At 42.5% G+C, this 13338-nt stretch overlaps 1 protein-coding gene across 7 annotated transcripts in view; it reads left to right on the forward strand.

Moving 5' to 3' along the window:
* The window catches only part of SNAPC4 (small nuclear RNA activating complex polypeptide 4), a 42204-nt gene that overhangs the window by 28122 nt on the left and 744 nt on the right, over window positions 1-13338 (forward strand). For all 7 annotated transcript variants that reach the window (XM_072632938.1, XM_072632943.1, XM_072632937.1 and 4 more), the window contains 5 exons: window positions 393-463; window positions 4362-4469; window positions 5015-5042; window positions 6486-8530; window positions 12679-12803. In XM_072632938.1, coding sequence (XP_072489039.1) covers window positions 393-463; window positions 4362-4469; window positions 5015-5042; window positions 6486-8530; window positions 12679-12789 — 2363 coding nt within the window. In that variant the 3' untranslated portion in view covers window positions 12790-12803. The remainder of the gene's footprint in view (window positions 1-392; window positions 464-4361; window positions 4470-5014; window positions 5043-6485; window positions 8531-12678; window positions 12804-13338) is intronic.

Consider the following 13338-nt stretch of genomic DNA (forward strand, 5'->3'; position numbering starts at 1 on the left):
GAATCCTTGAAGAGTATTATTTGCATGTCATCTTTTCCATCAGCACTTATATTAAAGGAAGGTTAATGGTGATTGACAGCATCTTATCTTAATTTAGGGGTCTAATATTCCCTTTCTTTACCTTTGCCATCCTTTGCTGATCTCAGCTTGGTGGGGAGCCAGAGTTGGAAATCTGTGGGAGGTGCGAATGACTGTGACAGGTCCACAGTTTGATGATTCTTGGTCTCTTCAAGTCTTAGGGCTCTAGCATTCCTCTCTTTCCCTCCTTCTAAAGCTAAGACCCCACTTGAACCTCCTGCCTTAGTCAGAGTCAGAGTCCCTAGAGGTTGTTGAAGGAGAGAGGTTTTGTGTCTGGAGTTATTTTTTACATTGGATTTTTTTCCTTTCCACAGCAGAAGCCATCATGACAAAGTTGCAGACTATCCATATGACAAGTACACCTGTGTTTACATTGTTTATTCAGGTAAGCAGAGATTGGCTTTGCTCTGATGAGGTTTTGAAGTTTACACTAAATCTGTTCTCTAATGGAACCGTTTTTTAAAGTGATCTGATGCATAGTTGAAAACTTTAGAGGTCCCACCACTCTTACTATTTAATGCCTCAATGCTGGGTCTGCAATTTCTGTAGTTCCCAACCACTGTCATGTAAGGGGTGCCTGTAGGGAACCCAGATAGGCCTAAAGTTTAATCTTGAAAGACAAGAGGAAAATAAGAGGAAGGGGGATGGGGGGGTGGGAAGTAGTAGTTCAGGGATTTTGTACTAGTGGGATACTGCTACCAGAAATTGTCAGAAGTGATGTCCCTAGGACTCATGTCTTAATACCATGAAAACGTAAATGAAAATGAAAGCAAAGATGAATGAAGTCAGGAATCTAAATCCAAGTTGGATATAATGGAGCATCTGTGAAATGTAGGTGCATTCCACCCAGAGACTCCAGATGACTCTGGGTTCTCATTTTGGATACTTTCTCCTCTCTTAGGTTCCTGGCATCACTTTTCCCCAGGTCATCTTCCTGTTTGAACATTCTTTGGTTCATTTTGCTGGGTCATCCTTTATCTTCTTCTCCCTAAGTATGGGTGTCCCTCAGGCTTTTGGCCTGGACCCCCTTCTCTCCTTTTTCCATATTCTTTCCCTTTGCCATCTCATCTGTTCCCTTGGCCTCATTTATCATCCCTATTCGCATGACTCCAAGATTTATATATTTAGACTTAATCTTTATCCTGAACTTCAGTTTCACTTGAACTTGAATATTTCAGAATTTCAAATTCAGCATGTCCAAAAACCAAACTCATCATCTCCCCAAACCTACCCTTCCTCCAAGCTTTTGTCTTCCTGGTGAGAGTTCCAATCTCCTTTCCTCTTATCCAAGTATATCACCTTGGATTGATCTTCAGTTTTTCTTTCTCTGGGGCAGTATGGCATAATGCATAGTGCTCAACTTGGATTCACGAAGAGTTGGGTTCAAATCCTACCTGACAGCAAGCAGCTGTGTGACCCTGGTCAGCTTAGTTGACCTTCCTGAGCTTCATCTCTCTTCTAGACTATTGTAATGGCTTCCTAATTGGTGTCCTTGAATTCATTCTCTTCTCCCTTATTTATTTGACATACAACTGTCAAAATCGTCTTACTAAGGTATCCGTTTGATTGTGTTAGCCCCATGCTCAAAAAAAGGTAAGTGGTTCCCTATTGTTTCTAGGTTAAAATACAGTCTCCCCCAGTCTAGTCTTCAGACCCTGCACAGTCTGGCTCTAATCTAGATCTGTCTCCTGTTTTACATTATTCTCCTTCACACACTTGTGTTCCACAGTAACTGGACTACTACCAGTTACTTCCCAAACTGGACATTCCATCCCCAGCTGCCATGCCTTTGCCCACATCGTGCTTTGTGCCTGGAATTCACTCTTCATTTCTCTTCCTCAAGATCCTTACTTTCTCTCTAGGGTCAATTTAGCTCCCACCTCAGGGAAGCCTTCCTTGCATTCCCTAGGTGTTGATGCCCTCTCCATCCTCAAATTACCATGTATTTCCTCATTTGTATGTGTTTATTTCTGACTCTTCCCCACTGCCCCAAATATAAACTCCTTCAGGGCAGATCCCATTTTTTCTTTGTCCTGTGCATCTAGTATTTTGCCTTGCCAACAGTAGGAACTTAATTTTTTTTTAATTGAATTTAGTTGAGTTACTCTTCTGTATAAAAATGAAGGGAAAATGCAAGACAGCTTTTGTAAACTTTTTTTTTAGTTAACTTTTCAATCTTCAATTTTTTTTCTCTCCCCCTACCCCATCCTTCTCCCAAAAAAACTTGGAAGAAAAAACTCATAACAAATAAGTGTAGTCAAGCAAAGCATTCGCATATTGGTTGTGTAAACCCCTTTTCATGATCTCTCCCCCAGCCCCAGCTTAAGCCCAGCTTCAAGTTTTTTTTCCTTATTATTACACCGTTTTTATTCCTTTCTTTTCCCTCTCCCCTTTGCTCTCCTGTTCATGTTTATACCAAATTCTTTGTGTATGTGTGTGTTCTATTCCCCTTTGACCAGTTTAAATGAAAGGGAGCTGCAAGTGTCATTTGCACCCCCCACCTCATCCTCATTCGTATAAACTTTTACTTGTACACCCTCATAATGGGAGATGAATTTCTCTATCTTTCCCTCCCCCTTTTCCCCTAATGTATCCTTTTTTACTTCCTTTTCCTTTCTTGTTTTAAGATCATCAAAACCACTCCCATGTCCTTGACTCCCTCTCTGAATTCTACAGACATTACAGTTTCTCAGTGGCATTTCCCCATTAGAATTCAGATACTTCATCCTCATAAAGTCTTATCCAGTTGTTCACTTGTTTATGATTTACTTGATTCATTTTTGAAATTTCTACCCAGCTCTGGTCTTTTCATCAGTAATGCTCACATGTTGTCTGTTTTGTTAAAGCTGTGTTCTCTCCCCACCCCCATAGTGTTATATTCAGTTTTAAGTCATAAGTTGTTCTTGGATGTAGGCCTATACCTTTAACTTTTTGGAACTTTCACTTTACTCTCTTGTTCTAATATGTCCAGTCAGTTTTCTTCCATGATTTCTTGAAATCTGATGTCTTGGTTCTTTTTGATCATAGCTTTCAGGTAATTGATTCATTGATGCTTAAATTCCAGATCACTTGTTTTTGATATGAAGTACATTATGTTTTCTTCTATTTTTTCAGTCTTTGACTTTGTTTTAATATTTCTTATTGTCTCGTGGAGTCATTAACTTTTGTTTAGTACATTCTAATTTTCAGGCAGTCTGTTATTTGGGTGAGGTTTTATACCTCTTTTGCGAAGCTATTAATTATCCTTCCAAGTCTTTCTTCTGTAGTTATTTATTTTTTCTATTTTTTTCCTCTAGAAGTCTTCCTTCATTTATAATATTTTTAATTCTTAATTTTGTGGGTTTTTTTCTTTGAAGCTTTGCTTGTAGGTGTTTTGGAATTATTCTTTTGGGTTTGTTTCTTGGCCATCCCTCCTGGCATCATAATAATATCTTATATTTTTTGTTGTTGTTCTTAACTCATTCTTCTATCCTTTCTTCCTGGATTTAGTTTTTGTGTTAAAGCTAGGCTTCTCCAAACTTCTGGTGAGACTGGCATTGCCTTTTATTGCTTTGTCACATCTTATCTGATGTCCTTTGGCTGGCATCAGAGCAATAGCATTTTGTCCCTCCTCTATTCTCAGGGTCTGGCTTCAGGATCTCCTTTCTTTGGTTCAAGAGACAGTGCTTTGGCCATCTTCTGCACCCAAAGTCTGGCTAGTAGCAGCACCTCAGTCCCTGCATCCAGGAGCTGAGTCTGAGATCTCAGTCTCCTCTCTAGGGTCAGAGAGACAGTGCTGAGGCCCTGTTGTGCTTCCTGCATCTGACTGTGATCCCAGCCCACTCCTCTTCCATAGTGCCTGCTCTGATCACTTGCCTGTGGCAAAATTTGTGACCTTATGCTACTACTTTCTCCATAGATTTCCTTTCGCTATTCAGGCTAGCATTCTCAGATCTTTGTTGCAGTAATTATTGGAGGAGCTGGGCTATACTGCTACTCCATTCTCTTGGTTAGTCTCCCCACTTTTGAAGTATTCTTATGGACCTTGTTTAGTCTCACTTGAATTTACTCTTAAGTCCCTGGTCCCATAAGCATTTCAGGAACTTCTGAAACTGAAATGCATAGCCGCTGACATCCTGCCCATTTTGAGCATTGTGAATGTTGTGTAAATCCTAGTAGGTCTACATTATTATCTTATCCATTTGGCAGAATACATTTGGCAGGCCTGGGTTACCAGGTCATAGGTGATCAGGAGAGTATCTTCTCCCTTCTTTTAAACACTAACTAATGTGTTCTGCCTTTAGTTGTTTCAGATTGATACTGATGGCTGCATGAAGGTGATTGGAGAGAGGAAGACCAAGCAGTCAGAGCTGCTCTTGGCTATTAGAGGAAAATCACAGCAACCTCAGCAGGTAAAGGGATGGAGAATGAAATACTTGAGTTTTATTTTTTAAAACTTGGGGCTAGGTATCTTGACTGAACATCTTACTTTTCTGTGCTGTCCCTTCAAAATGGGCATAGCTATAACCAACTGAGTGAATCAAGATGTGGGCTGTGGTAGAATGGACCTCTGATGGGTCAGTGGAGCTCGGATGAGTCAGTGAACCTCTGGGCATCAACTGCCTCATTTTTGAAATAGAGAACCTTACCTACTTGCCTGCAAGCAGGTGGCCAGACCAGATTATCTCTTGAGGTGTTTCCTCCAATCTAAGTTCTAAGATTTATGAATTCCACTTCATACTAATTGATTGGGAAGGGGGAAGAGGGATGGCAAAGGATGGCAGTTGGTACCTTTGTGCTATCCTGCTTGACATCCCAGTAAATTTGATTATATCTGAGTACCTCATGCTTTTCTTGTCAATCTATAACTTAAAATAATTTTTCTTTAAGCTACAAACCACGAAATACCTTGACAATTAACATTGTTAATTAGTTTGCATCTCTCCTATTTTTCTAGGCATCCTCCAGTTTGCAGAAATCTTCAGGTACAGTTATATTTCTCCTTGCTTTTGTCATTCACATCTTGCAAAGGAATTTCCACCAATAGAGTTTGGGTTTGTCACTGAGCACTGTGGCTTAATGCCTCCTCATATGTGGTCCCTTTCCCTGCCTTCTTTCTACCCTGGCAACCAACCCCTGGTTATGTTGTCTCACATCAGCAAGATTGAGTGCTGGACTTCAACAAGGTTGCATTAATTCTCTTGAATGGAAACAGAAGCTATCCATACAGATCAACTAAGGTCTCCTCAGCATAGCTTGTCATTCATTACCTCCTGGGCTCTTCCTTTTGACCCAGAGAAAGAAAACTAGCATCTGGGACCAAGGTCCTTTACCATTCCTGAACCTTGCAGGGTTGGCTTTAGCAAAATAAGAAAGGAGTTTGAATTCCTGCATTGGCTGTGCTCATCACTAGTGAGAGTGAGTTGATGGTCACTTTTCCATGATATTGGAGGAGGACCCTGTTTTGTATAATCTCAGAGTAATTTGTGTTTGGGGTACTTGGTGAGATTTTTTTTTTTTGGAGGTATGGGGTTTACTTTGCTCACACTTGGCTCAGGCTAAGATTAAAGTGAATTTCCCTTCTTTGAGTCCATACTGACTAATTCTGGGACGTGAAGCCCAAAAAGCATGTTGAATATGCAGGGAAGCCAGTCTAGGAGTAAACATTTGAATTGGGTAGCCAGTATTTGGATACTCAGGAGCTAGTTTTAAAAACTAAATAGGCATATTTGACCTAGACATCTGCTCCCACCCCACCCCACCCCACCTCCCCCACAAAAAAAGAAAAGAAAAAGAAAACAAAACTTTGACCTGATTATAAGACAATTTTGTTTTTGGAGTGTGTGTAGTACCTAAAGATAATAAGTTTCTGGTGCAGAGGGAAAAGTATAAGCATCTGTCAGATATACCCACTATTAAATTCTTTTCTGGCCTTGAATTATGGTTACTGTCCATTTTCTCAGAAACAATTACACACTGGTTAAGATATGATCCCTTCCACATCTGCCTCCTTCTGGCCCAGCTCTCAAGCTCAGCACGGTGTATAAAGAAAGAAGCTGCAGTCTACCATAACTAGACTCTAAACTCCTTAAGAGCAAGGATTCTATCCTGTTTCCTTTCTCTCCCACAGTACTTGACATAGGACTAAGCATACACTAGGTGCGTAATGAGCTCTTCTTGAGTGAATGGTACGAGAGGTTCTAAGTTTTGTATAGGCAGAGGCTTCTGAGATTGGATTATGGTTGGTCTGCCCTCAGTCTGCATATTTGTTGTCTCTCTCCCTCCCTCTTTCTCCTCTCCCCCTCTTTCCTCTCTCTCCTCTCTCTCTCTTTCTCTCTCTCCCTCTCTCTCTTTCTTTCTCTTTCTCTTTCTCTCTCTCCTCACTCTTTCCCTCTCTTTCTCTCTCTCTCTCTTTCTCTCTTTTGCAGGCTGCCTGCCGATGAAGGGCAAAGAAACACAAAGAAAATCTACAGCCTCTAAGATGAAAGATTTGCCAGAGAATGCCCGGCCGGGGCCAGTGGTGTTACCTTCTTTAGGCCCCAAACCAAAGCCAAAGACTGTCTCAGAGCTCCTGAGGGAGAAGCGCCTAAGGGAATCTCGAGCCAATAAGGCCTTGGAGAACACAGTGATCCTTGCCCCTCAGGTGCTGGTCACTCCACCTGTGATCCTTCAGCAACCTTTGCAACCACTTCTCCCTTCCTCTCTTTCCCCGGCCCAACCGCTGGGATCAAGGTCAGCTGGGAAACCAGTTGCCATGGCATCAAGCCCAACGGCCACATTCCAAACATCTTCTCCCATCATAACTTCCACCAAGTCCCCTGAAAAAAATTCTATCACAAGTAACTCTGGCTCCTCCCTGGGAAATGAGGTCATTGTTGAAGAGAATATAAATAAAACAGAGGGGACCTCTGCCCCCCAGGTTGGGGTACTTGTCTCAGGCCAGTCTTCCTCACTGATGAGGGCTGAAGGGCACTGTGTTCTGAGGGAGAGCCCAGTCCCTAGAACAACAACTAATCAAGCCCTAGGAGTAAACCAGATTTCCACCAGCTCAGGGCCAGCTAGCCTTCTGTCTTCCCAAGTCACTACCACCTCAGGGAATCAGGAACTGCCCAAGGCATCTCCTTTTCTTGCTCCAGCTCAAATCTCTATGCAGCAGCCCAAACCCATCAGCCTGGTGCCTACCCTTTCAGTTCCTACTTGTGGCCCACAGGTGATCTCCAGCAACATTTTGCCTATCACATGGGTAGTTACTGCACAAGGGCTTGTCCCTGTGTCCGTGTCAACCTTAGTAGGCCTCCCTGGACCAGGCAAGCCAGCTGGAACCCCTGTGCTCCCCATCCTTGGAGGAGTGGCCAAGAGTCAGGCTACTCTGAAGCTACTGCCTTCATCAACAGTCAAGCAGAGCCCTGGGGCCCCTGAACCAAGTCCCAGTTTAGCCAAAAGACCACTTATTTCCAGTAAAACTGTTCAAGGGGATGTAGCCTCAGGGACAGCTGGACCAAGCCTTCCAACACATCTTCCCACCACAGCTTCATCACATACAGTAAGTCAGTCAGAAAAAAGCAATCTTCCTGGAGATAAACCTTCTTTCGGAGGAGGGAAGACAGCTGGAGAAATGTCTGCACCCTCTCCCCAGCCTGAGACACAGTCTCAGACCAAGAGCCCCACAAACCAACCAAGGGCAGAGCCTGATGACTGCTACTGTGCATCCACCCCAGAAGCAGAGAGCCCAGCTGGAGTGAATATAGGAGGCCAGGATTCCACACAGAAAGGCCTTTTACTGGAGACAAAAGACAATCTTCCTTTTCAGAATGGCGATCCTGAGAAATCCTTTCCCATCCTAACAGGGACATCTAAGCCCATTACCCAGTCACAAGAAGGGATGGCTGCCCAAGACAATCAACCCAAAGCCCTGGAGCCTGGGAAGAGCGTTTTGGACCTGAGCCTCCTCTCATTGGAGAATGAGGCCTCTGTAAGAGAGTGGCTCAAAGGGGGGAAGGGTGTCTGCTTGCCCCAGCTTCAGAGCACACTGCCCTACCTGCCTCCGTTTCTGTGCAATCTAAAGACCCTGTCAGGGCTTCTGCTCCAAAAGAAATCCCTTGAGCAGACAGCAGCTACCATGGTGGCACAAGGAAGAGTCCAGGACAAGAATGATGTGTCCAGACAGGATGTTCAGGCAGCTCGGCATCTGGTGCAACAGCAACTTAAAGAGAACCCTGCATACCTCCTCCTGAAAGCCAGGTTTTTGGCAGCTTTTGCCCTCCCAGCTTTCCTTGCCACTCTTTCCCCGCCTCGGGTCTCAACCACCCTTTCACGGACCATGGACAGAAACAATGTGAGTGAAGAGGAAAAGGAGGAGGAGTGCTCTCAGTCGGAGACAAGGGCCAAAGACAGGGATTGTGGTGGGAATGAACAGCTGACAAACACAACTGGAGATACCCAGTCTACCCCAGGGACCATGTCCTCTATGCAGGTAAGATCCTTAACTAGACAGGATGTCTGCTGTTCAGGAAGATGAGGAAGGCTACAGGGAGCTGAAAAGGATGAATTCCGCTTCTGTAAACGTTAGTGGATTCCTGGCTGCCACCCTGATAATCACTTTAGAGAGGGCAAGAATATTTTTCCAACCTCTTTGCCTAATTTTGTTTCCCATCTACACAAACCAGAATTCAACCACGACCCAAAGAGGTAGCCAGGAATGGGAAACATCCTTGCTTGAATACTTCAGTTAGCACGTGTCTGGGATATCATTTCTTTTGAAGAAGAAGCAACCTGTTCCAATCCCACCTAAATTTGTGCAAGCATTGCCTCCAGAATTCAGCTAGGATTTAAAGATGAGTGAGTGCTTCTCTGCCTGTGCAGAACAGAAAGCATCATTAGGTCTTTGACAATCTTTACTAGTCTTGTTCTGCTAAAAATTCTTTTAGAGAAAGGACTTTTTGTTTTTCCTAAAGTAGAAATACAATATGTAATTTGAAAATTTTTTTTTTCTGTAGCACTTTATTCTTGACTTCTGAATTATTTCTTTGGTAACAGCAGTCCATTTTTTTTTCTTTCTTTAGATGAAGTCTTATAATTTAGGTGTATGGTTTATAATAATTTCTCTACTATTAAGGAAATGATAACACTGGACTTAGAAGAGACGATCTGTTTTCAAGTCCTAAATCTGTTACTCTCAGCTCCTTTCCTTTACTCCATTCTTTGATTAAAAGATGACCCCCTTTTGCCAAGGCCAACCCCTGTACTTGGTCTTGTAATCCCATCTCTTCTGGTGACCTCAGGAGATTGTCTCTACTATCATCCCCTCTTGTCTCTATTTAATCTCTCCCTGTGTACTGGTTCCTTCCCTGCTGCTACCTACAAAAATGTTCAGGTTTCTCATCCTTTTACAAAAACACACAACTTTATCTTGATTTTTCTATGCTATATATCTCCTCACTACAGCCAGGTGGTCTGTGTTCCTGTGCTTCTTGCCCACTACTCATTTCCCACTCTTCTCGACCCCTTGAATTCTGTATGATCTCATTACTAGACTATTTTCTCCAAAGTTAGCAATGATCTCTTCATTATCCCATGTAATGGCCTTTTCCGAGTCTTCATCCTTCCTGACTTATACTAATTGACATGGCTGATCCACCCTCTCCTCGTGAACACTCTCACCCGTCTTGGTTTTCATGACATCACTCTCCCTTGTTTCTCTTGCCTGTCTGGATGCCCGCTTCTCAGTCTCCTCTTCTGAGTCATCATCCACATCCTACATCCTTACTGAGTATGTCCTATATCTATGTCCTGGGACCTCTTCTGTCTCTGTCTTAGTGATCTCATTGGTTCCCAGTTATCATCTCTGTGTAGATGACTCCCAGATTAATATATTTATCCTGAGTCTGTTTACTGAGCTCTCGTCCCATGTCCACCATTGCCTGTTAGAGATTTCCAACTGGATGTCCCATAGGCATCTCAGATTTAACATATCCATAATAGAACTCATTATTTTATCCCCTAAAACTCACCCTTTCTCAGTTATTACCGTCAAGGGCACCATGTCCTTCCAGCCCTTCAGGTTTGAAGCCTCAGAATGACCCAAGACTCTCGACTCTCTTTCACTCCCCCATATCCAGCAGCTGCCAAGTCTTGTCAGTTCTGCCTCCGTGACATCACTTGCATCTGTTCTTCTCTTTTCTCACACTATCATCACCCTAGTTCAGAACCTCATTACCTCGCATTTAAACTGCCCAAATAACCTTCTAATTGGCCTCTCAGTCTGTGGTCTTCTTTCCCTCTTTAGTCCATTCTCCCTCCCCCCCTCAGCTCCCAAAGCTGCCAGAAGGGTATTCTTACAGCATGAGTCTGATTATGTCCCTCTTCTCCTCAGAAAGATTCAACGACTCTTTATTGTTTCTAGGATAAAATAAAAGCTCCTCTTATCTGGCATTTAAAACCCTGCACATCCTGGCCTCAGCCTATTTTTCAGGCTTATTACAGGCAAATTGACCTGCCTGTTGTAACACAATATTGGACAGGCCATGCCCTGTCTGAAATGCGCCTCTTTTCACTTCCTTGAACACTCTACTTCTCAGAATCTTTGGCTTCTTTCACGGCCCAGCTTAAATGCTGCATTCTCCACCTGAGCCCCCAGAGGTTCAGATGCAAAATTACTTTGTATATTTTTTATATTTACGTATACATGTATTACTTTCTCCTAACAGAATGTATGCTTCTTGACAGCAGAGACTTTTCTTTTATGTTTTATATTTCCAGTGCCTTTTGACAGTGCATGGCATATAGTAAAGTGCTTTAACAAATAACTGCTGAATGACTTCTTGATTATAACCTTGTGTAAGTCAGCATCTTGGGCCACAGTTGCCTCATCTATAAAATGACTCTATATCAGGGGTCCTTTACTTCCCTGTGTCTTGGACTCCTCTCTTGAGTCTGGTGAAGCCTATAGACCCCTTCCTTAGAATAATGTTTTTAAATACACAAAATAAAATACATAGGATCACAAAGCCAACCAATTACATTGAAATACAGTTATCACCATACTAACAAAAAAGTTCTTGGACACCAGGTTCAGAACCCTTGCTTCCAGAGATCTTTAGGGTCTTTTCTAGCTCTTACAGTCTTAAACTTTGTGACTGTAGTAGCAATAGATAGAGATATATGAATGTTCATGTTTAAATATCAGCCAACAGCTGTAGGCATTTGTTCAAACCAAAGTTTCTCCTTTTCCTTATTGTAGTTGCTCCCTGTCAGTAGGAGGTAATATGTTTAAACTTCAGAAGTATAAATTGCATAACTTGTGTTTTGATAGAGGAACAGAGTCTCAGCAATGTAATGGTGTAATGATTACTATAGATTGACACCGAAAATACCCAACCAACCGTCATAAAGTCACTAGGTGATCTTGGGCAAGCCCTGTGTCTTTCTCGTCTAACTAGAAAATAAAGGGGTTCCAGGGGTGGGGAGCCTTCAACTTTGAGGGCACATGTGGCCTTGAGGCAGTAGTTTCCCTACTGCTGCGTTAGACAAAATGATCACTAAGGTTCTTTTCAGTTATAAATTCTGCTAGTATTTTAATATAATTCTTGCTCTCCAAACATTGTCTTAGCTGATCACAAGTATCTTAAGAGAACTCCAGATAACGTATTTTTCCATTTTATTGGTGATGTTTAATCAGAATTCTGTGTTTATATTAATCAGTGTTCCCCTTGAAATTAGGTATCCTTCCTAGTTCCCATCCCCAGAATGATAATTTTTCCTAGAGGTAGTTGATTTGGGAATGACATTTTTACCATAAAAACTACCTCCTTCAGCATTTTTCTAGGTGGTCAGAGCAGAAGAAGCTTATTGTACTGTCAGGGATGTTCTGGAGAACATGGACTAACCCCACTTCCACGAGTCATAGAGTTTGATGGTCTCGTGCTCTCTCAGGGCTTTTGTGGAAGGAGAAAGCAGGAACAAAAGTTTACCTCATCACTGCTTTTGAAGGTTTTTAAAATATTATGGGGGCGGCAACAACCAGTTAGAAAAAACCTCTTTCAAAAATACTTCTCTGGTCACTCCCCTTCTTTTGCAGAAATAGGGGACTTGTCAGGGTGGAGTGCTGCAAATATTTTTCAATATGTTGGTTAGTTTTGCTAAATTGGTCTCTTTCCTGTTTATTTGTTGTTGTAAGAGATGACTCAGGAGGTTAGAATAAATTGAAAATATAAGTAATATGCCCCCTAAAGATTAATTTAAAAAGTATTTTTTAAACCACCACCAACAAAATAGTACTATTCCTTGAAAAACTGCCTCCTTAGGTGAGTGATAAGCCCTTTTCAGACCATGACATACCTGAGCACAAGAGAAGGGAAGATGTCTTTCCTCCTCCTCCAGTCTTCTGTCCATCCAATCACCAAACCTAAATGTGAGGTGAACCTGTAGCTCTAGATTCTACTTGTAGAAATCTCTTTAAACATTCCCTGTGTTTGGGGCAGGGAAACAGGGAACTAGCAGACCACTGGGCCAGATTTCATTTTCCTTCTAGCCTTGCAAGGGGAACTCCTTCCCCTCTGCTTTTTCCCCTTGTCACTCTGGGATCTTAGATCATTGTTCTCTCTCTTTTGGATCTTGCTTTAGGGCTCTCCCCACCCTGTCCCAAATGCCATGTCTGGTATCCTGGATGCTGCAGATTTCAATGTACTGAAGACCAGAAATGCTGTTCATGCCAGGAAGCGGAGGAGGGTGTGAGAAGGGGTCTGGAGGTAAGTTGATTACACATGGGATTGAAGGCCTCTAGGTCACACACTGGTATCTTACAGCTTACCAGAGGATTTTGTACCCTTGTCCTCTTCCCTGTCCTTCTTCCCTCCACCCCCCTTTGCCGCCACCACTGATTTTGGGAGCAGACAAGTTCCACCCTTAAAAAAACCCCACTGCACTTTTCATACGGATGAGGAAGAGGAGGCCTAAGGCCCACTCACTGCAGTGCTGTCAGAAACAGTTTTCTGTTCTTTGCACTTGTTTTTAAACCCCTTGGGCAGGGACTCTTAACGTTGGGTCTGTGAAATTGGTTTTTAATACTCTGACAATTGTATTTCAGTATAATTTATTTCCTTTGTATTCTACATGTTTTATTTAAATCAAATAAAAACATTATTTGGGCTTCACCTGATTTCCAGAGAGGTCCAAGACACAAAAAAGGTTATGAACCATTGGCTTTCAGGAAGCTTTTTGGACAACCAGTTTGTTTGGAACTGTCTGCATCACAAAGTCCCTAACATTGCATCTCCCCATCCT

This window comes from Notamacropus eugenii, chromosome 1 (genome assembly GCF_028372415.1).
Source record: "Notamacropus eugenii isolate mMacEug1 chromosome 1, mMacEug1.pri_v2, whole genome shotgun sequence".
Taxonomy (NCBI): Eukaryota; Metazoa; Chordata; class Mammalia; order Diprotodontia; family Macropodidae; genus Notamacropus; species Notamacropus eugenii.